At 32.5% G+C, this 23,479-nt stretch overlaps 3 protein-coding genes across 13 annotated transcripts; 1 reads left to right on the forward strand and 2 right to left on the reverse strand.

Annotated features, from left to right (window-relative positions):
- Positions 1–881: 881 nt before the first annotated feature.
- LOC108329349 (AUGMIN subunit 5) lies at positions 882–10,489 on the reverse strand. Its single transcript, XM_017563521.2, has 10 exons — positions 9,765–10,489; positions 8,500–9,042; positions 8,085–8,226; positions 7,834–8,007; positions 5,979–6,188; positions 5,266–5,451; positions 3,758–3,917; positions 3,018–3,213; positions 2,327–2,459; positions 882–1,601 (listed from the first exon to the last, which is right to left on the reverse strand). The coding sequence occupies exons 1-10, from the start codon at positions 10,265–10,267 to the stop codon at positions 1,473–1,475; spliced, it is 2,376 nt and encodes a 791-aa protein (XP_017419010.1). The 5' UTR covers positions 10,268–10,489; the 3' UTR covers positions 882–1,472.
- A 4,104-nt stretch (positions 10,490–14,593) lies between these two features.
- Positions 14,594–18,959, forward strand: LOC108329607 (E3 ubiquitin-protein ligase At3g02290). Of its 7 annotated transcripts, none has more exons than XM_017563905.2 (5): positions 14,601–14,915; positions 15,569–15,950; positions 16,519–16,939; positions 17,716–17,825; positions 18,680–18,959. In XM_017563905.2, the coding sequence occupies exons 2-5, from the start codon at positions 15,831–15,833 to the stop codon at positions 18,704–18,706; spliced, it is 678 nt and encodes a 225-aa protein (XP_017419394.1). In that variant the 5' UTR covers positions 14,601–14,915; positions 15,569–15,830; the 3' UTR covers positions 18,707–18,959. The 7 variants fall into 7 exon arrangements, with proteins under 7 accessions (XP_017419392.1, XP_017419393.1, XP_052729335.1 ...); XM_052873377.1 differs by having other exon boundaries at positions 14,601–14,803; XM_017563903.2 differs by having other exon boundaries at positions 14,594–15,005; positions 16,519–18,959.
- Positions 18,960–19,837: 878 nt separating this feature from the next.
- LOC108328899 (uncharacterized) lies at positions 19,838–22,403 on the reverse strand. Of its 5 annotated transcripts, none has more exons than XM_017562790.2 (9): positions 22,317–22,403; positions 22,072–22,152; positions 21,290–21,443; positions 21,080–21,199; positions 20,933–20,976; positions 20,682–20,807; positions 20,403–20,487; positions 20,209–20,265; positions 19,838–20,122 (listed from the first exon to the last, which is right to left on the reverse strand). In XM_017562790.2, the coding sequence occupies exons 3-9, from the start codon at positions 21,419–21,421 to the stop codon at positions 20,045–20,047; spliced, it is 642 nt and encodes a 213-aa protein (XP_017418279.1). In that variant the 5' UTR covers positions 21,422–21,443; positions 22,072–22,152; positions 22,317–22,403; the 3' UTR covers positions 19,838–20,044. The 5 variants fall into 5 exon arrangements, with proteins under 5 accessions (XP_017418279.1, XP_017418276.1, XP_017418280.1 ...); XM_017562787.2 differs by lacking the exon at positions 22,072–22,152 and adding an exon at positions 22,153–22,193 and having other exon boundaries at positions 22,317–22,368; XM_017562791.2 differs by lacking the exon at positions 22,072–22,152 and having other exon boundaries at positions 22,317–22,398.
- Positions 22,404–23,479: the final 1,076 nt, after the last annotated feature.

Consider the following 23,479-nt stretch of genomic DNA (forward strand, 5'->3'; position numbering starts at 1 on the left):
ATTAATGTAATTTAGGAAAAACTCTCATTTCTATTTAATATATTTTAAAACATTAAAATTAGTGTTAATGAGTATATCTTAGTGACACAATAGGGAGACAACACAAACCAAGCCGAAGATCGCACAATTAGTGTACTTCCTTGGCTTCCGATCAATTGGGGAATACTTCTTCCACTGTATGGGCAGCTCAATTTACAGTGATCACGATATGCACACCCATAGCACTATATATATAAAAAGTAGAAGCAGGTCAAGTAGTTCATTTTGTTTACAGTGGAACACTATAAAATTGCCTTTGCTCATTAATAGAAGATTAAAGGGTGTGAATGAGTTATTTGAAACTTTTTCTATCATTTGAGCAAGTAAAATTATTTGTCGAACATTTCGTCCAAATGCAAGGTTATACGATTTCAAAAATTGTTTTAACTCCAAACGTTATTAAATATTCAAGTGAAACCAAGTTTTAGCAAGGTATTATCACAAGTATAAGATCACTCCAACAATCATTTTCTTCGAATGAATAATGTAAATCAATAAATTAAGATATTGTAACAAAATATCCATTAATAAACTGATTTAGTATATTAGTGCTAATTAATCCAAAAGAGTACACAACTATTGCCTCGTCTAATAAATGGGACTTGGGAGCCATGACTCCAGAAAAATAATCCATATTGCCTCGTCTAAATATTTCCAGATGTTCGAATTAGACTTTTCTCTTTTTTTCTGTCAATTTAGATTTGACAAAACTACGCATTCAATGTCAAATGTTACTAATAGAAGATGAAACAATTTTCATAAAAACAAAATCTGCCAAATTTGCTATTTTAAATACTAGGTTAGATTGTTTACCAGTATAGTAAAGAAATAAGCAAGTGAGCTAAACAAAAGGAAAATAAACCTAATTTAAAAGTTGACATGCAATGTGAAATCTAAACAGAGGACTCTTCTGCAAAGAATTTTAACCTATTCCTAAAACAAGAAATCACAGAACCGTTGAACATTCTAATGTACACGACACATTAGTTTTGTGGGCCATTGCACCTTGTGAACTTCAAAAAGAAAAAGTACTACCCCGGCAAATCCATTCAACTCGACCTTCTTTTTTCCTCAACGGTTCTAACTGTATACAACCAGACCAAACCAGTTCAGCAAATGAAGCCGAAATGGCTTCATAAGATTCAATGCCATTAATCACTGCCAATTAAAATGAACAATCCACCCCACTACCTAAAATCTAAAATGACACACACTTCACGCTTCTAAAGAAAAAGTGGTGGTAGAGGGTATCTGTGAAAGATCATGAAGATGATACTCTCTTTTTTTTTTTTAAGATCTTCGTCTATCAATATAGACAACAGCTGTCATATTCCATCCCAGAAGACAATTATCGACAGTGACAGCTAAGTGGGAAATGTTAGATGAACAAGACTTCACAAAATCTGCTTACTCCATGCGCTTTGTCATTCTAATTACAATAGCTCCTTGTCATAAAATGCAAGAAGCTGCTTCACATGATTATGCCAGGCAGTTACATTTTGCCCATCCACTGTTACCCAGTCAACAACTGTCGATGCTGGTTGCTCCCACCACTCATCAAGCTGCAAAAGATGTTACAATTTAATAATAGAACAAAATTAGGATGGAAACTTGAACAGTCATGCAGCATTAGATATAATTGTCCTACTAATTGTCTGACATGTCGGTCATTATGCATAAAAATTAAGAGCAGCAGCGTATTATTAAAATGTGATAGAAAATAACTTATTGTATATTAATTGTTTTATATTAGTTCTTTATCGAAATTAGAAACTGCCTTGATGCTAGTTGGTCATAGACAATAACTGAAGGGAGCTATGTACATTTGACAGTAGGGTGTGTAATTAGAGAGGTGTTGCTGTTTGCAGTTTGTGGATACGAATACTTTTTTGTAGGAAACCTTTGTCTCAGCGAAAGCATGTATTTTGCCATAAAAACTTCAAGGTGATAAATATAGAAAGAATATTTGAAATTAACTTCATCATAAGTTTAAATGAACTTGTGCGCAAGCTAATTAATAAAAGTTATCATATAGCTTCTTCATAAGATAAAAAACTTATCCATTGGTGCTCTATCAAATTGAATTAAAAATATATCTCCTCCACTTCACTTTCTCCGCACTTCAAGGAGGAGTTTTGATGTGTTCCCCGTGTGAATTGCTTCTTTCTTATCTGTTTCTATGCTATGCCAAACTACAAAATGCATTTAAAATTGTGTTTTCTTTCTTGGCTCTCTAACAATTTTTCTTGCAACAAATCATCATAGTAATAATAACAGTATAACTCACCAATCCACCGACATATTTGCAATCTTCCAAGCTCTGTTGAGCACTCAAAATAGCAGCCTTAAGTTCAGGCAACCATTCTTCCATGATAGTTTTCTCCTGTTTTGCAGCCAAACTCAAAGAAAAACTCGTTGTCCTGCATCAATGTATCAGATGTCAAAGAAAAACGGTTTTCAACAAGTTCAGAAGATGTTTAGGAAGGATTATTTTTCCCTGATCTCAGCTGTTTTTGGGATAAAAAGTTATTTGCAATTTCAGCTGTTTGTTTGGAACAATAGCTGAAATTTGTAAACTTTTTCTTTTCTAGAAAAAATATGTCACTTTTGTGAATCTGAAAATTTGTTTTATGATTATTTTACAACAGTTTCTTATCAGCAATGAACTATCCTTTTTCTTATCTAAAAAGCTGATTTGTTTGTTTCAAACAATATTATCCTTAAAACTACTTTTCACTAAACATACCCAACCAAAAACTAATTTTTATAATAATCAAATATACGTACAATCAATTATTAAAATAATTTAGTTTTCACAGCTATCCAAAATACAACATCAGAAGTGTGTCCCTAAACAGATGGGAAAATAAAATTAATTAGATCTTTCTCTTGCCAATACATAAATTTTGAATCTGCTAGAAACACTAACCACGAATGCACATTGGATTCAGGGGTTAGAATGTTAGATACATATTTACCTTTCATATTCTTGTTGAACAAAGCCAGCATGATTCAACAAGGCATTTCCGCTCTGGACAAGATCTCGTCTAATATAAACAAGATTAATAGCCTTTAATAAATCTTCCAACACACTAGCTTCAGAGCCACGAAGTTTCAAACAGAACTCCAGGGACTGCAGCACAGATGCTAGAGCAGCATCTGGACCCTCCAAGCCTGTCCATTTAACACAAAAACTATTGAATATACAAAAATAGCTTTAGCCACCATAAAGGATCCATAGAAAACAAATCCTTATGCCGTATTCTTCAAATTGCAGGTTAATGAAAACAATAAGATGCAATAAATACATTGATTCAAAACAACAAAATATCAAATATAATCTCATAATACATTGATAGGCATACCCAGATATTTCATTCAGAATGACAATTTTAGACTATTTAGTGTAAAAGTAATTAGTGTTTAACGTGTTCTATCTACTAAATTATGTTTATCTTGTTTAGATATAGAGAAGAAAAATAAAGTGTTTAAACTTAAATTGTCCTGATAAAACTTAACACATGAATATAACCATACTCCAGTTAAGAGGAAATGAAAACCACAAGGGTTGTAGTTTCTGTTTACGAAGGCCAGAAATAGTCTACTCATTTGTGCTATTGGTAATTACTAAAGTGACAGTCTACAATGGCAATATATTAAACCATCATATATGGGTACCTCAAGAAAGAGCCTATCAACAAACAATATATATACTCACTAGCAGGATACTGAAGTGCAGCTGAAACACGACATATTGAAGGAATTGCTGATGGATCCCGAGCACCAGCTCTTGCTGTCAAAATAGCTGCACTTACTTCTGCATTTGTAACTGCTTCCTGGCCAGGTGGTCCACTAGCGCCCATGGCCTCAAGCAGTGCCTGAACCAGAAGTTAACAAAAATTTAAGTTGAAGCACATTTCAATATACATGGACAAATAAAATTTTAAAGAAAATTTCAGAAACCATTAAAAGTTCACTGACAGATGGTGGCTTAGAATTAGGGGATACAATCCAATTTTATTGCAGAAAAACTGTCTTCTTACCAGATTCAGTGTGATGTGATGCCAGAGATCACAAACGTAAAATAGAAATGACACTTGTCTCTACACTGCATTTATTCAAGAGACCTGGCCTTTAGGTGTCAATTCTCACTCTTAAAGAAAAGATCGATCTCTATTTTTCTTCCTATTATTTATATCTTGTCATTTCTATCTCTCTAATTAACAACCCAGCTAACTGACTAATAGGAACTAGGCCATCTTAAATTGGGATGTGCGAGATTTTAAAGGTTAGCAACAGATTTAAGTTGCAATACTAAATTTGCATCACAATAATCCTATTTAAATTTAAACTTAAATAATATATCATCACAGAAAAGGTAGAGGTTATAAGGTGTTGTTAGTAGGATATTGAGTGTACTACTGGAAACTGTTAGAAGATTTTAGAGATCTCTCTGTAATTATTACTATAGGGTTACAGTTCTCTATATACAGAGGTTGATCTACTGTTTCAGATAAATCAATTGAGTGAGAATCTTCTTTCTTTCAGATAAATCCTTTCAAGTTAAGGTTATTTAAATGAGATTCAATCCAGAGAACCAGTTGGGTAACCAAGTGGAGTGGGCTGTCATGTTACTTTGGAACATCAATTTCTAATTATTCATTATAAAGTTTCTAGTAAAAGCAAGAGTGAAATTCGGTGTCTGAGTGCAGTTTATTCAGTTCCAAGGGTATTTGATTGGAGTGTAATGCACATATTGCCCCTAAACTAGTCATAAGGTACAATTATATATATTTTTTGTACCAGCTTCAATACAGATTTCCATTTCACATATGCCAAAAAGATTGAGTAAGTTTGATGCACTTTTAGAGTTATTTTAATCAATCCATGTTCCTCTCTGTATCTGGAATTTTTTAATTGGGATGATTTTTTAACCCTCCCTTCCCCACCCTCCAAAATTACACTTAGTTTTATATGAATAATTTCACTCTATCCCACCAAAAAAAGAGTAGAATGCATTGAACACTAGACACCGAATCTAATCAAGTTTATATTTAAATGAACTCAGAACCTTTGACAACCAAGAGGTAGAAATAGAAGATTCTAAAGTAGATCATGTAAATTAATTTCATATATCAAATCCAAAAAATTCAGAACATTAGTTTTATTCTAATGTATGTTTACTGAACAGGTAAGTGAAAAAGTTGTTTGTGGAGCATTATAAACCTGTGGAGAAGAAGGAAGCATGTAGAGACTATTATCTGGACTTTGAGAAAATGCAGACACTTCTTTCTCAATGAGATCCTTTGCACTATTTGAAGCCTCGGCAACAGCAGCACATGCTGGAATTATAGTGCTTGAAGCATATTCCCTAGCAGTTAATGGTTGCTGACTCCAAAATGAAGCAGCATCCTGCATTATTGTATTGAAAACAAAATAAAAACTAAAATCAAAGTACTGTTTATTAAAACCAAAATTACCGGAATACATACAACAAAAAAGATGAGTTCAAATAAATTTTGGAACTTAGGGGAAAAGAAAAATGTCAAGGCACAGTAGGCACAATCATATTCATGGTCTCAGTAGTCAGTGCATCTAACAATTTACTGTAAATGCACCTATGTCCCCTCACAGACAAAAATCAATTAATGGATAACTCAAGTTTTAAACCAGTGACTATTATAGGATTCAAACGGCTGTCACCATTCACAAGGCACAGTGGGTGCAATCGTATTCACGGTCTCAGTAGTCAATGCATATAACAATTCACAGTAAATGCATTTATGTCCCCACACAGACAAACCAACTAATAAACAATTCAAGTTTTAAACCAGTGACTATTCTAGGATTCGAACAGGGTATGCCGTTCACGAGGATGAACAGTAACTATACCAGTTTTATTTCACCTAACAGGAATTACTGAAACAATGGAACATTACCATATTTGCTTTGAGGAGTGCTGTATATATGGTCTCAAGTTCTGATCTACGAGAATCAAACTCTTCAATCTTTTTCCACTTTTTTTTTAGAGAATCTTCAGCTTCTTTCCTCTCAGCACACAACTTATTCAAGCGTTGTATTTCAGACATCAAGGTGTTCAAGCTTGCCTTTAAACCAGCAACTTCTCTTTCCTTGGCCCAAACATCTAGCTGAACAGATGGAAAACATATACAGAATAACTGGTAAAATCCTAACTCAAATATTGATCTGAAATATATAACTAGCATTAGGAAATGAACAGAATTGAAAGGGGGAAAAGTTGTATCTTTTTTCTCCTAACTTTTATGCAGTAAAGTAAGTTGGAAAATCTAAAAAAGAATCTAACTCGTTTAATTGAAAATGTAGAAAGTATAGATTTCTCAAAGATAAATTCTTATTTTACCCACATTAAAGGCTGATACATAAAAAAATATTCCCGCGGTTAAACATGTCCGGATGTCCCTAACTTGGTCATAGTAGCAACAAAAATGGAAAATCTTATATATAAAGTTTTTCTAGAATCCCCATGTTTTATTAATTTTATTTCACTGGTAATATCAAATTTCAGAATCTCCCTCGATGAAGTAAATAAAATGTGTTGCTTCACAACAGCGCCTGACTATAGGCCAGTTTCATGGATGTTGGACACAGGGGATGAGCATACAAAATTTATTTGAATAAACTAAAATAACCTGGTTTATATAGGCCAGATTACAAGTACACAACTTCACAATGTTTCCCCCTAACAAGAACTCTCGTATTAGCATGTTTGCTTTTGCATTGTGATCATTATGACACACGTCCCTTTGATTTCCCAATCAAGGACTCTTCTCTGTTTTCTGAGAAAATTGTGGCAGTCATACACACATTGACTACAAGCAACCAAACATCAATGTACGTATAGCAAAACGCAAGCATTATTCTGTTTAAATTATTGTACAGTAACAATCCCCCTTAAAACAGCCCTGCAATAACTACCTGCATCATATAACACAACAACCCAATAACTGTCTAATACTGCCCATTGATTCCGACATTTATTTCCTACCATATACCTTAAATAGTTTGGGATTGTTTGGCCTATTAATAGACTAAATTAAAATAATTGCACTTGGAGATAATTTTTCACAAAAGCAAATCTTACGTGCAGTTGTTTCTTTTTCTCTCTAGTTAAAGTTCTGCTTCAGCAGGAGGAAGTGCCATATAAACAAATCAATCATGTACACACATACCATGTTACACATTAACAGCAAAATAATATACATGTGATCTTTACAAAAGAAGCTTAAGATAGCATTTGAATCCAAAGAAACAAATTTTAACAAAAACAAAATGATTGCTAGGAACCCGAAGAGAGAAAATAACGATTAACAGATCATCCAACAAACTCAGTTACACAAACTAATAGCCAAACACAGATATATTTAGTATATTTATTCCTACTGGGTATCCAAATTTTACTAATATTCTGTTCGGACCTAGGACTACCACAATCTTCATAAACATGATAAGTATTTGATTAGGAAAGTAAGAAAAAAATCTGCACTGTTTTAAGCATTGATTCTTTCTATCATAAGTTATGCCGCCAAAACAATATCCATATATACTCCAGTCTCAACATTTCTGATTTCTCTATGGTGACTCGTCAAATAGTGCTAATTCTTCCCACCATACATGTTGTTAATCTAACTATTGGTTATTTATTGGAGGAAAGCTTACAAATTATTATCATTACAAAAGGTGACAATATATTGAAAAAATATATATAACTCACTGAAAAGAACATAATGCACTGTATGTTTTTCACAATGATACCTCAAGTTGTCTAAGACTTCCAACATTCTGGGATGTACTCCCAATACTAATTGGGCGTGAAGAAACATCAGTGCTTCCATGCAGACGTTTCATAAGTTTTTCGCAGGTTTCCCTTGCTTCTGCAGCCTTGTTGAGTGCATCTTCAGTGGCCAAAAATTGTTGAACATGAGCTTTCTAAGAACAAAGAAAGCACCAGTTCAATAACTCTTTGTACAACAACAGAATATGTAGTTTAAGGATGAAAAAAATACCTGTCTATCAAGAAGCTGATTTTGACTCCCTCCTGGTGGCACATCAACCCCAATCTTTCCATTGCCATAAAGTTGATACTGTAGAGGAGAGCTCCCATCAGATGACGAAACATCCATAACTATGTTATTTTCATATTTGTACCTGATTAAAGAATGAAAATTTCGATTATAACAGCAATAGCATATGTGATACCCTTGCTAATAAGCACTACTACACACTTTTTTCCTGGATGGGAGGGGAACATAATCACTGTAAGCTTCTTGGGGATATTTTACCAGTATAGCATTTGTGACCATGTTTTTTTTAAAGTTATAATAACAATGATTGATGACAGAAAGTTCAGAATTCAAATAATATGGGCAGAGGCATGAGTAACAGCGGAACATGAAAAACAAATTATGTGCATTAAAATACCTCAAGGTCTCTGCATCAGCTCTAACATCAATTTTCTCTATTTCTCTGGAGATTAGACTTTTCAGCCGTACAGTGTATGCAGTAATTGCCTGAAGCAATTGAGGAGGACTCTTCAGGCAATTTATGATAACAGTTCTAACCTCGTCAGGAATTTGCCCATCATAGTCAAACCCCAACTTTGCTGTTTCTGCCTGAGGATTTAAATGAATGCCACTTCCTTCGTAAGCTGGAAAAGAATTCCGTATTTTTTCAACCATATGAGCTACAAGGGATTCACAAGCCTTTCTAATATTCTTTTCCCTCGTGGTTTCAATGAGAATGACATCATCCGCAGATTTACTGCCCTTAACAGTAGAATAAACAGCCTCCTTCTCACTTTTGGCACTAAAACTATTGGTCATTTCAACAGAAGAATCCACACCTGATCTTTGAGACTCCATCGCTTGATTTACATAGTAATAGAGACGTTTATGATATTCGGCAAATATTTTTGCTGCTTCATCACACTGTTGATCATAAGTCTCCAACATCACTTGCTTATGCCTGCACAAAGGATGAAGAAATATACTTTTGTTGTCCCGAATTTCAATCATTCAATATCAGAATCACCATAAACTCATAATTTATTTTCCTCTCTCTTTCATATTATTGGTACAACGACAAAAGCGCATAAAATGCTAGGATAACATCAGAAACACATTATTATACTAACAAGAGATCACACCGTGACAGCACTATTACTAGAGACAATGTTATAACTATAAACATACACTCACTTCCTCTTCCATCTCTCCTTTTCACCTCATTTTCTTCCTATCTTTTTTCTTTTTCTTCCACAACATAACTTATAACACATGTCACTTTCTCTCCTTTTTTTTCTTCTGTTTGTCTCCACCTGAGAACATCCTAAGACGAGGTGTATTATCAAAACTCCTAAACTATTCAACACAAAACAAAGAGGTATTTTTATCATTTCACTACGATATCTTTCATCTCATTTCCACTTCACTTCTTTTCCTAACTCCCTCATTATTTCACATTGTATCATTTATGAAATCTCTAATCAATCACTTTTTTTATGTCTCACAACCTTCACCTGTACTTCCCCATACATTCATCATTTTCACAAACTGTTTTGTTCATCTTCTCTGACCTAATGAACAAGAAATATGCAAACTCCACTGCAACCAACCAGAATGAAAATTACCAATTACATATACACACACTGTTCAAATTTTGAGCACATTGAGAAAAATAACCAAAACCTGTAATTGGCTCGTTCATCGAGCATTCTCTTTCTCTCAGTCTCCTCTCTGGAAACCTCGAGCATCTTCGCCCTCAAATCCTTCCTCCGCCTCCTCACAATGTTCCTCAGCCTCTCCACCTCCTTCGCCGCCAAATCCCGCTCCTGCAATGCCGCCTCCCTCGTCGTCGCAGTCTCGGAACCCTCGCCGGCGATGAGCGCCCTCTCCTTCTTCCTCGCGCCCTTCCCCCTGACCTCCTCTTTCGCCTCGCCGCCGCCATCCCCGCCGTGCACGGTGATGTTCCGGCGAATGTTCCGCACCGTCTTCTCAGACTTGGCGCGCGTGACGAGGAAGTTCCAGACCGGAATCATATTTCCGCGGCAAATCCGGCGGATTGACTCGACGGACGGCAGGTGCGACTTGCCGGCTGCGTAGGTACCTAGCGGACGGTATCCCATCTCTTTGTGTAGCCATTCGAGAATGGCCTCCGGCGAAGATGGCGCCGACGATGCTGCGCTCTGCATGATAACTATGACGCAGAGCGTTGTGGTGGTAGCTTTGGCTTAAGTTCGTGATTCGTGACTTGGTGAAGCTGCTCGTGTTTTTTAGGGATGGATCTGAGAAATTGAAGTGGAGTGGTTGGTGGTGGACTTCTGCTCTGCACACTCTCTGTTCTGTTCTCTTTTCTTCAATTGAAGGGATGAAAATTATAACTAAGAGGTTTTTGGGATTTTGAAATTCTTGTTTATATGTGAGCAAGGAGCGCATTGTATCTGTATTTCTTTCAACTTTAACAACAAATAAATGAAAGAAAATATTTTTATTATTAAAAATATCTTTTATAAATCATTACATTCACCAAAGGACGTATAATTACACTTGCATTTATTGTATTCTTTTTATTTGCACTCAATGTCCTATCTTAATTTTGCAAAAACGTTGATACGTTAATTCTAAAAACTTCTTAGGTTGGACTTACATGCTACAGGATGGTTTGTTTTATGATCTACATTCAACTAAATTAAGTTTCTTTTAAAATTGTAATTTGCATATTTGGATTATAAAAAAAACTAAAATTAATAAAAAAAATACTCTTTTATTGAAGTAAAAATAAAGGTTTCATGAATAATTCTAATAATATTAGTTAAAAAATATTATAATGTTAACTTGAAAATATATATTTACGTTAACCAGTAAATAGTCACGTTAAAGTCAACAATAAAAATAAAACTAATAAAAGAATACTCTATTATTGAAGTAAAAGAAAAACTGTATTTAACATCAAATAAGAAAAATACTTTAGCGTTGATAAAAAAAATCTCTTACTAAGATGATTTCAGAAATAACATTGTTTTACTTGTAATTATTATGTATGTAATTATAAATTTTGATATGTGTATAGAAATGTCAGTTATAATTCGTATATCAATTTGGTTTATCTCTAAGTTTGAGGATGATTGTTTTAGAAAAAAATTAAACTTTTAAATGTAAATCAAATTATAGTTTAGTTAACCTATGAATTAAACAAGTTAAAATTAGATTTAACGGATAATTTTTTATTAGTTTTTTATTTATGAAAACGAAAACAAAACAAATTTAATTTTTAGTAAGAATAATAAAGTCAGTGACATGTTATTTGATTAATCATTTAATTCGTCTTATTCTAATTATTCTTGTTTCTACATTAAAAATATCATTTCTTTAAATGAATGATTACAAAATAAAATAAAAGATGATTTTTTTTGTTAACAATATAATTATTTATATTGAAAATAATAGCTTAAAGTTATAATTTTAATTCAATTATTGATGAGTTTAATAATTTTATGGGAGAAAATCAATCATTTGTATGTGTGATTGGTTTTATTGTTAAAATTATACTAAATTATGTATTTATTTTTATTGTAATAATGACAACAATTAAATATATAAATTTTGAGTATATTATTTTGGCTCTCGAAAAATATTGGTCAAAATTTGTCATTATATGTATATGTTTTAAAATAGCTCAAAGTGAATTTTTGTTTAATTGTGATTATAATGATATGCTTAGTTATGTGAGTTAGTCTATATATGTGAGTAATTAGAACAATTATTAAGAATTAGAACTTCAGACAAACCTTTTGAGCCAAAGGTTTTTATAAGTAAAGGAAACTGATGCTATTATATATATATATATATATATATATATATATATATATATATATATATTAATTAATGTTTTAATTGAATATATTAAGTTATGGAGTGGTAGTGTTGTTGTGACTAATTTGTCTTTGAGCTTGATTGAAATAGCTTGAAAGTGTGATATGTACATTCAATCATGTTTGAATTAGTGTGATTGAAATGGTGGTGAGATTATTAAACTATTTAGGATGTATCATTTTTATTCATTTGATCCATCCAATGTGTTTTGTATTTGTATATATGCCTTTTAAGAACTAAGAAACATGTAAGAGTAGTTATATAGGTCAAATATATGATATGATACTGAGTTTTTGGTTTTATGCAAACTTGCTTGATTAGCCAAATCATTGATAAGTGAGATTGAAAAATAAATCATAAAGAACTTCAAATCTTTTCATACGTTGGGTGACTTGAAGTTGACAAGTGAGCTTGATAAAACAAGCTCTTAAGGGTGTGGTCGCTCATCGAGTGGAATGAGCGTTTGACAACATTATTTAGATAATTCCAGTAGCTCAGGGTGGTTTAGGGTCATAGGGCTACATTCACCGAGTGAATTCAATGAAATTTAACTCCAAGGCTTAAGTCCCTGGGTGAGTATACTTTTATGGGTGTCACGTTGAGCAAAAATATAATTCGTCAAATAAGTATGAGTTGAAGGAACAACATATATCAAAGTCATTATACGAATATGATGGTTAGACGAGATATCATAGTTTTGAGGAAAATATTTGTTGTATCATATTAAATATGGGTGAAGGTGGATTGAACCAATGTTTGTTATGCTATAATTAATATATTGGTTATAACTATTTTATCTTATGTGTGAATGTATGATTGTGGTTATTTCAAAGGGAATATATCATGTTGTCCAGTGTCACCGTGTGTATCGAGTGAGAGTTGCGAATGTGAAGTCATCATAACTCTATTAAACTCACAAACTCATATAAATAATAAAGTTTAGACAGTGAAAGTTAATAAAAATTTCTAATATGCAAGATCGATATAAAATAATATTGTGACTTAAAGAATAGAAGGAACTAATTCTATCATGAGGAAATTAAACCAAGTGGAGTAGGATCGTTAAATGCTATCCAATATGCTATTACATATAAGAACAAGACTTTACATATATTCGACTTAATACATGTATATTTTAAAATTGAGTTTAAAAAATGTTATACTAAAAACAAAATGGTATGATTATGAATGTTTAAATATTTGTATTGATAGATACTTGAGCATAGATGATTTTTATTTTTAAATTATTACTTACCCTATTGTTATTATCGTGATTTATCCACCCATTATAATTGTTTATTACATAAACAAAAAAGATAGTACAAATAGTGATTTTTAGAAAATAGTTGTCGTTAGATATATAAGTTTTATATTATATAATCATTCAATGGAATTCTATATATGTGGAAGTAAAAGTTTTTCTGAGGGTATTCTAAATGTATCTTAAATACTTATATACTTGTAAGTTTATTTATGCTTAATACCAAATACCAATTGTGTGATTATATAATTCGTAATATAATTTTGGTAACGTAATAACGCAAATATATAATAATTATATAATTAGTAATATAATTTTGTTAATTAGGATCTTTATAATGCAGATATATAATAATAGAACTTAAATTATTAATATTTATAAATTAAATTTTAATTATAGTAGAATCACTTAAACTTATAATATCAAATATAATATATAGAAAATATATAATGAATGGATGAGTAAACTATAATTGTTTTTAATATTAGAAAAATAAAAAAAAATATATGTTCAATATTGAACTGAATAGGAAAAAAATCCCAATTGCCTTATTTGCATTAAGTAAATAAATGCATTACGTACTTAGTTTACATATTAAAAATATTTTATTTTAGATATTACTTATTCTTTTAATCAATATCTTCTAATTTTAGAAATTAAAGATAAAGATAAAGAAAAAGGTAACAACGGTTAGAAAATAAAACAACATAAAAGTAACCAAAACTTTAATTATTAAATTCAAAATAGTTATATAGGTAGAGAATAAAAACACATTGATATTTATAAAATATCATCATAAATCTAAATATAATTGATTTGATCAATATAAATTTTAATTAAAATAATTCATATGTATATATTCATAAACAATTATTTATTTTCATATTTAACATATACAAATCAACATCTCTTTGTCAACTGACACCATCTTCAGCATCAGTTTAACAACAAATTAAAAACTAGAATTCTAATAAAAACAAACTTTCAGCTTTGAAATAAAGATTCTTGACACTCATTTTTATTTATATTAATAATATATGTTTCAAATAAAGTTATATATTTAAATTTTTATATTACGGTTTTAATGATTTTATAATTTACAATTTTTAAAAACTTTAATTTTATGAAATAAATTATCTTATGCATTAATTTGTTTTCTTTTTTCCCTCTGAAACATACCAGGTATCTTCTAGGCTCATCCTATATCATTTTGATATATTGTTGTAGTTTTGATGCACTGTAACAACATGGGATTTGCAGGTGCAACTTGTCTCAATGAATGATTATGGTTTAGATATTTTATTTTTAATAGAAACAAAAGAAAAAAAAAAAGTCATTGTCCTTCAGAATTTAATACCATAAAGTTTTTGATGGGTTATTCATTTTATATATTCCTCTACCAAATACTCACCCACCAAAAGAACCAAGAGAAGAAAGAAAGAAAGAAGGGAGAGAGAAAGATTGAAGTTTTTTTTTTTAACTTCCTATAATCTCGAACCAAAAAAATCTTTTACTTCCTAAATCGTAACAAACTCAATCTTTTTGGGCTTATTTATCTCTCTTTTATTTATTTTTTTAACAACAACAATTTGAGGTATGTTTTTTTTCCTTTCGTTTTTGAAAGATTCTGCCTTTGTCCTTTATATCGCATGCCCTCTTTCGTTTTCCATGGCTTGATTGCCTTCTTATTTGATAATCGCAACTGGGTATCTCTCTGTTTCCTTTTTCTATTCTTCTCTGGGTTCATCGATTTGGGTGTTTTTCTTGGTTGATTTCTTTTTTTGTGGGAAATTCAGGTGTCTCTCTAGAAAATTGATTCCTTTTATTTTTATCTCTCTCCCCCTCTTTTTAATGTTCAATTCCTATGATGGGGGTGTGGTTTGCTTATATGTTCGAGGTTGTTGCCAAAATAGTAAAACTAGTGATTGTGATTTTTTATCTGAAAGGAAAATGATCTTTCTGCTGGTCGATGTACTAGTATAACTTACCAGTGAAGTAATGCATAATTTTTGTCACAATTTAAAGGAACATCGCTTATAGATTATAGCTTTTCCTTAAAACACTCAAATTTATATTAAACTTTTTTATTTTTTGGTGTTCTGCAAGTTTGATTGTACTTTTCTTTTCTCTGGAAAAAAAAAGTATGTTAATCTTATTTTGGAGTTCTGATTTGGCAATCATGTTTTGTGTGTGTGATGCTTTGAATTTGGAGCATCAGCATTTGTTGAATTGCATTGTTCAACACAGGCATTTGGAAAACTCTGTTATTTTGATTTGTCAATTGCATGACTGCAAACTTGTTCTTCAACCTTTCCAAATGGTTTGTAAAGTGATATTATGTAGTTTTGGTGTGTTTCAGGTCATCAAGAGATTTATCTGCACATCCAGATAACTGATCAACTTATCAGAAGAGGGAGGTACTGGTTTGCGGAGGCAGTTGGACTTCTGCGAGCTTAGAATCCTCTCTCTCTATTTATTGATGGAAATGTAGTAATTATTCTTGGTTACTGATTTTCGGGGGCTGTTTTCTCAAAGCGTGCATATAGCAGCATCAATGTTCTGGTGACATCTGAGTTGAGTAGGGTGAAGGATAAAGAGAGAGAAATATTGAAGCTTAAACAATGGGTTCAGTTTGTAGCTGTTTTAACGTTAATGACATTGAAGATTATTTGAATCCAAATAGTCCTGTATACAGGAACTGTATGTGTTTTGGTTGTTTCATACAGTACTTTTTGACTGTGGTATGTCTCCAAATTTTCGAATTCCTCTGTTTCTGTCCTTTCGCATCCTCTTATTTTTCTTAATTCACTTTCAGACTGTCTGAACATATGCTTCTTCTTTATTGTCCTGTTGCTCAGGACTATGCAATGTAAACAAATACTTAAAGTTGAAGTCATGTGGAAATTACTGTATTTTTTTATCTAGTATTTTGAAAAACGTTTTAGGCATGAACTAGATGTCTGAATGAGTGTAAACATTACAAATGGTGATCTATTTCATATATGCTTTTTGTTATATTGTTAATCTAAGTTAAATGTTTTAACTGATGATAACTATTAGTGCTAGAAGAAGTGAGTCTTACATTTAAGTTACGCCTTAGCTCATTGTGAGATATCTTTTTCTTGAAACCCAGGTGCTAACTTCTTTGCAACCTATAATTTAGCTTACAAAAGCTTTGCTGCATCTGTTAACCCAGTATTTTGGTGTTAATTCAATTGTATTAATTGTTGTGTATACTAATATTCAGTAATGACGTGAACTGTACTCTATATATAATATAACTCTATTCTAATCTTCCTCAATTTTCAGTATGCCTCAATATTCCGTAGAGGGGAAGTGCATGCGGTTCCTTCATCTATACAGGGTGCAGCATCTATGACTTCTACAGCTTCACTTGATAATTCTCTATCTGACACTTATCGTTCTCCTCCAAGGCCGTTGCCTTATGATGCGGATCCCAGGTTTTTCCGTTCACAGCGTGATGGACTAGTGTCAAGACGTGAGAAGGGTTCAAGTCATTTGAATGAAGAGTCAGAACCTCTGAGAGATGATGGAGAAGCTGACTCAGAATCTTTAAATTTAGGTGGCAAATGGAATGATACCAGTGAAGATGGAGCAAAGGAATACCGGAAGTCCACCGTGAGACTTTCATCAGCAAAACTTACAACTGGAGATGGGGTTATCTATTCATCATCGGAAGAGGAGGAATGCTGTCCGACTTGTCTAGAAGGTAATACATTTTTAGCTCAATTTTTCATCACAAGATCACATGATGCTGCGGCTCAATTTTGCATGAAATATTGGTTTGCAACGAAGTTATCAGTCCTGGATAGCAGACAGAATGCTCAATTTCAGAACTGCTACAGAAGTTAAATAGTTTGTACTACACGTTAAGTAATGCGAAAAAAAAAATTATTCTACGCATGACTAGTTAGTCAGTAACCATTATCATGTCAGAAGTTTTGGCTTGTTGGCTTTTCTTCTGTACAATAAATAGTATCAACTTATTTATAGCTCTTAATTGCAAATCAGTGCTAATCATTAAAGTAAGGAAACAACATTAATATATAATACTATTCCTTATAATCACACGCATATATTAGGAAAAAAGGGTGGCACGATACATCAGACTCACACTTAGAGGGTTTCAAAAGGGTAGATGAGCCTAACTCATCTGAGGCTATTTCCATAATTTGTATTTGTGAAGTCCACAGCTCTGTCACATGGCTGCAATCTTACCGCTATACCAAGGATCACCTCTAGAACTTGCTACCTCCAACCTCTCTGAAAAAAATAAAATAAAGAACACATCATGTGATGCAATCTCCCTTAGCTCAAGACAGAAAGAATCAGTCAAAGAACGGCACAAGTGACCTTTCTGAATTTGTGAGGACATGAACAAAACAGAAAAAATGAGGGTTGGCTGGAAAGACCGGGGAAACACTGTATTGAGAATTGAAACTTTTTCAGATACTTATGTTTGTCTCAAGTATTTTTTTCTTGCAGAATACACCGAAGAGAATCCAAAGATAGTGACAAAATGCTCTCATCATTTTCACCTTGGTTGCATATATGAGTGGATGGAAAGAAGTGACAACTGTCCTGTTTGTGGGAAGGTAATGTTTACTTGGTATTTTCTGAATGATTTCTTTCTGAATTTGCTCAGTTCATCAGAGATTAGATCATAGAACACATAAAAACAGTAGTATGGGAACCAGGTTGAACCAGTCAGTTCAACCAGAAACCTGAGAACTGACCATGTTTATCTGTCTAACTGAAAAATTTATGATTTAGCTACCCATTTGTCATGTTGGACAGAGTATGTGCTATTATGGCAAAATGAAGAACAAAATGAGACTCTCACCGAAATAACCCTATATTTATATGAGAATCACCCTTCAAGGCTCAATACATACGATTCCCATTTCACACTCCTCCCATTATATTACATTTTATTTTCCATCTCCTTCTATACATACGTTCACAATGGGCATATCACGAGACTTGTAGGTACAGATAATATTTCAGGAAAAAACTGAAACATTTCATGTTATAGAGCGAAGGTATATTTTAAAAAAAGGTATAGCATTCATTCTTTTAGAATAAATAACATGTATATTTCCTTTTTATTCCTCAAAAAGGTAGAGCAGCTTGAGCCTGATGCTTTATTTTAATAACTTGGCTGTCTTAAACTTCCACCTAACTTGCATTGAGGTTGTTTATGTGCGAAATGCTTCTTGTTTGTCAGTTTTCATGTTTGTCTGTCCATGCTTGATTCTAATACTATATGTAGACTTTGAGACAATCATTTACGATGCTATTATTTCAATATTGATTAAATATACCACAGTTAAATAAGTAGAGTCGAGCATGACTATAAAGCTAGAACTTAGATAATAATTTATGTATGTTTTGTGCATTCTGGATTGGAGGCTACTGAATCATGATACTTATTTATATTTTGATGCAGGTGATGGTATTCGATGAAACGACTTAATCTCTTACAAAAGGTTTATATCGTGGATGATACCAAGAACAGAGGAAAGGGAAAAAAAAATACAAGTACAGACATTGTGAATACTTCAGATTAAGATCTTATCATGTATAGGAAGTATATAACTTATATGATCCACCACTTTAAGTTCAATATCATCCAAGTTGTTTCTTTTATTTATACATTTGTCCCTTGTCAAAACATGCGCTATTACAAGAAAATGCCATTTTAGATGGGAACTTTGTCATGGTTTCAACACTTTGCTTGGTTGGGTGTACTGTTATTTTCTATTTCATCAAAATAAATTGTCTGTGCAATTGGTCCGATCTAAACCATTATTTAAAACTGGAGCCTTTTAAATCTTCACCATGCTAGAGTGAGGTTGCATATTCAACATATTTACACTTATAACTCAAAGAAAGCTTCATTGAACTTATCGACTATCTATTTATATTATTATAGTTGTGAAGTATCATTGGATTTCTAAGTAATAGGAAATGGCCAAAAATCCTCGTTAGTGGTTACAATGATATAATATGACAAATTGAGGAGTAATGCAACAATATTTTTTTTTAATATTAAACATTGTATTTTGTTGATCCTCTATTATTAATAAATAATAATGGTGCAAAGCTCCAAAAGATTATCCCTAAGCTCTTGTGAAAACGAAAGAAAAAACAGCAAAGGCAAAAACGAGCGCAACCTTAATGGCATCTAAAAGCACCAAAATGGAGGACGAAGGAATTCATCGTACTTTACGTAATCGTGCTCATGCAAAAACAAACATGAAGATTCTCTTCACATGGTTGATGACCATGGCTTCTTCATGGATAATTTATATCGGATTTGCTCAAGATAAATTACTTGTTTTTTTGTTTGCACATGCTGGTTCGTATGGAAAAATCAGAATGCGAAAATTTTTGAAGACAATTTTGGTGGAATTGATTCATAGTCAACTAGATTCTTTCTACCTTATATCTTCTCATGATGTTACTTTGACTATATAGAGTACGTTGTTTTTTTTTTCCTGGAGATCGAAACCCAATGAGGGTTTGTATTTGGAGTATACATAATTAATTAATTTTTGTTCATTTATATATTATTATATTGTCCTTTGATTATTTAATATAAAAATAGCAAAAAAAACCTATAGCTCATTATCAAGTAATAATAATAATATTACAAATGTGAATTATTAATGATATATTATCAATTCAGATTTAGTAAAAATAAAAAAGACCTGAATATTGTCTTCATATAAGCAAGAGTTTCACAGTTTATAGAGTATTTTCTTATTTCCAAGGTTTGATTCTTACTACAGAGGGAAATTGAAGCTGAAAGTCAAGTTGTAGCAACCTGAAAAGCTCTCAAGAAGACTTCAGGGGGTTGTCCACCACTCAACTTGTGATTTCCATTAATCTGCCAAATGATTAAGTCAGTCACTTCGATTCTTATCATATGAAACTGAAAAAACAAACTGAGATTTTAACATTGTATACACCGACCACGTAATATGGAACTCCTGTAATGTTCCCTGAATATGTTTTGAGCTCTTCCTCCACCTAGACAGATAGAAACATGGAAACCGTGATCAGGGTTGATCCATTTCATGACTTCCTGATAATAACTAAGAGATCATGCTAACATTTTGATGTTTTATATTCAATGGAGTTTGATTATATGTATAAATTTGTTTTACCTCCCTCAAACCATTGTTGGGGTCCTTAAGAAACTCTTCTGCTCCTTCTATACCAACCTTTGCAGCAGATTCCAGAAGAAACTTACTGTATCCAAATTAAAAACATTAATTAATGTCTGTATTTTTAGAGAACACATTATCATACCACAGAAGAAAACCCATCATCTCAATTTCTATCACCCAGTTTTTCATACTGAACTTTCGATTCCACTTTATTGGTAAACAACCAAAAGGATCACAGAAGAAAAAGCAAAAAAGAAGAAGCACAGAAGCACTTACTGGTCACCAATGTATTTTCCCTGTGTGAAATAGCCAATATTAAGTTCTTCAACTAGATCATGCTGCTTGTCAAGACCCTGCTGTCTAGCAAAATATATAAGCCTGTGGCTGTCCATAGTGTTTCCCCTGCGCATAATCAAAACCATGTTAGCTGAAAATTGGTTAGATAACTCTTCTTCAGAACACTCACTTCTATAGTGCTTTTTGGATGTTTGTCCATTGATGAATTATAAAACCACTTTCAATCTTACGTGAGTCCAGACAAACTATATTCCAGACCAACATTCTTGAACACCTGTCAAATACCAAATTGACAAAATGACTTGCTCAAAATTCTTGGTAAGGATGAAACATAGACAACACAACCTAGGACAACAGAGTGATCAACAAATATAAACCTCTGACATCCGAGCTTCCATCCGTACTGATTGGGATCCAAATTTTCTTCTGTAATACTCCCTCTTGTCAATGCCTTCTTTAGGGGCATCAGGGTTAAGTTGAAAGGGATGCCATATTATCTGTAAGTTCAGTTAAACGGAAAATTAACACTGGAAATGCCAGACATATTTGGTGGCAAGAAACACAAAAACATGAGGAGTATGTCAGACCTCAAAGTTGTATTTATCATTGGAGGCAGCTATGGCCTTGTCTAGGTTCTTTTTGCCAACAAAGCACCATGGACACACAGTATCAGAACTAACATCAATTCTTACAAGTTTCTTTTCAGATGTCCCGCTCATGATTCTGCTGTATCTGCAATACCTTTACAACATAATAAGCACTTATCAAATAAGATTGCTATGCCAAGGAGTAAGAATAGTTTTGATCTATTACCATTCATTTTTAAGAAAAAAGAGACAAAAAAAAATAAAATAATACTCGTCAGTCATATTTTCTTCTAACGGCACCACATGCTTTTGTTCGAAAATTAAGGCTGAACTTAAAAAGGTCAGATATTTCTCCATTCTTCTATTCCTAATTTGATCGGGTAAAATATAAAGACAATAATATTCAGACAAAGCAAAGATGCAGTTTCGTAATTGCTCTCAGTATTGTTCTTCTATCATATTACAATTTCATCTTGATAATTCCTATAATAAAGGTTTGCACTGTATATCAATCAAAATTACTTAAGTAAAACTTCATATTCTAATTAGAGAATAACAAAAGAAGTGCCTAAAGAATTACATGCACCTGGCAACACTTAATCCCCCCTATACTCTCAATCATTGAAGAACAAGCTATCAATTTGCAGTACAAAAGAAGATGGCCGGACAGAAAATCTTTTGCTCCAAAGGAATCCCATGATCAGAAACAACCCAACAACAACTCAAAAACAAAAATTACAAAACATAACGATCTAGTTTGAAAAGAGAGAAAAAAAACAAACCTTTTGAGCTAGAAGCAAATGGGACGTGAGAATAATGATGAACCCACAAATTTGCAGTGATAAAAAGTAAAGTAAGAATACCTGGATGAGTAAACAGAGCTGAGAGGGACGAAATTCAAAAGCTTTGCCACGCTCACAGAAATTGTAATTAGAATTTGATTCAGTTGTATGACAATGGGAAATTAGAACTGGAACATCTATCTCACTTTGTCTTTTTTTTTTGACTTATGATTTTGTATTCTTACCTTTCGTTCCCCAACGTGTTCAAAAGTCGTCCTTCCAGGTTGTTTGTTCAGACCCAACCACCCCAAACCCGATAATATATTGTTTTTCACATGCTGCTATTCTTCTTCTTATTCTTATATTTAAAATTATTTAAATCATAAATGAATTTTAGTACATCGAATAAGTTTTTATTATAAAATCGGTAAAACATATACGAGACTATAGCAACTTTTTTTATACGCTATTTATCAGTGGATTTTTCATACTTTCTACTATAAATTAAAAGTCAGTGTTGACTTTAATAATAATGTTTGAAGAGTTCTTGGTCAGGAACCCTGGAGCCAGAATAACATGTTGTAGAATCTAAGCTAGCATGGCTGGTGAAATCAAACTTTTTTTTCATCTGTATTTTTTCTCAGGAGAGGAATTATCGTGTTTCTGAAGCAAAATTTTATTGTTGATGCATTAATATTTTAGTTGTGCAAGTTATTCTTATTATTTGTTTTATTTCAACAGTAATTCTGATATTTTGGTAAACAAGTTGTTTAGCAAAATATAAGTTGGAATAGAAAAACCAGAGGAGGCACTGAGTGCTAAAAACCAACCCATTAAGATTTTCTATGGACACCAGCGAAATGGCCAGGTCACCCAGCGAGGGGTCGCTTAGCGAATCCAGTGCAGAGACTCCAGGAGCTCCTTGCACCCAGCTTCGCATACTAGGTGTCCAATGACCAGCATCATCCCAATGTCGTTAGAGACTAAGTTTGTAATTGAAACCTAAATATCTCCCATGTCAGTACTCATAGTCATAAAACTTCATCAAAGTTAATACCCAAATGATAGCCGATCGATTTAGAAGTCTTTAAAACTCATTAAGAAATCTCCCCTTACCTCAAATTCATCAAACAGAAACAAAGACTTTATCCTTCTTTCACAAAATTCTAACACGTGTTTCATTAGCAATATAATTATAAATATTATCTTTTTACATATCAAATAAAACTACATACTTGTTGTTGCTTAAAGTCTTATTTTTCATTAGACATAAAATCTGGATTTTGTGTAGAAAAACAAGAAGATGGTATTTCTTCACAATCATATTTATATTTACCTCTATTATTTAAGCAAGTAAATATAGCCCTAAACCATACACTTGTTGTTTGCTTAATTATCAATTTTAATT

This window comes from Vigna angularis, chromosome 2 (assembly GCF_016808095.1).
Source record: "Vigna angularis cultivar LongXiaoDou No.4 chromosome 2, ASM1680809v1, whole genome shotgun sequence".
Taxonomy (NCBI): Eukaryota; Viridiplantae; Streptophyta; class Magnoliopsida; order Fabales; family Fabaceae; genus Vigna; species Vigna angularis.

Coding starts and splice junctions, on each gene's coding strand:
- LOC108329349 (XM_017563521.2), bottom strand. CDS start 10,267: ATGCAGAGCGCAGCATCGTCGGCGCCATCTTCGCCGGAGGCCATTCTC. Junction 3,918..5,265: donor TGCTTCCTTCTTCTCCACAG/GTTTATAATGCT, acceptor CTTCTGGTTCAG/GCACTGCTTGAGGCCATGGG. Junction 1,602..2,326: donor GCAAATATGTCGGTGGATTG/GTGAGTTATACT, acceptor CATCTTTTGCAG/CTTGATGAGTGGTGGGAGCA.
- LOC108329607 (XM_017563903.2), top strand. CDS start 15,831: ATGGGTTCAGTTTGTAGCTGTTTTAACGTTAATGACATTGAAGATTAT. Junction 15,951..16,518: donor TACAGTACTTTTTGACTGTG/GTATGTCTCCAA, acceptor CTCAATTTTCAG/TATGCCTCAATATTCCGTAG.
- LOC108328899 (XM_017562790.2), bottom strand. CDS start 21,421: ATGAGCGGGACATCTGAAAAGAAACTTGTAAGAATTGATGTTAGTTCT. Junction 21,200..21,289: donor ATGATAAATACAACTTTGAG/GTCTGACATACT, acceptor CTGAACTTACAG/ATAATATGGCATCCCTTTCA. Junction 20,977..21,079: donor TGGAAGCTCGGATGTCAGAG/GTTTATATTTGT, acceptor GGTATTTGACAG/GTGTTCAAGAATGTTGGTCT.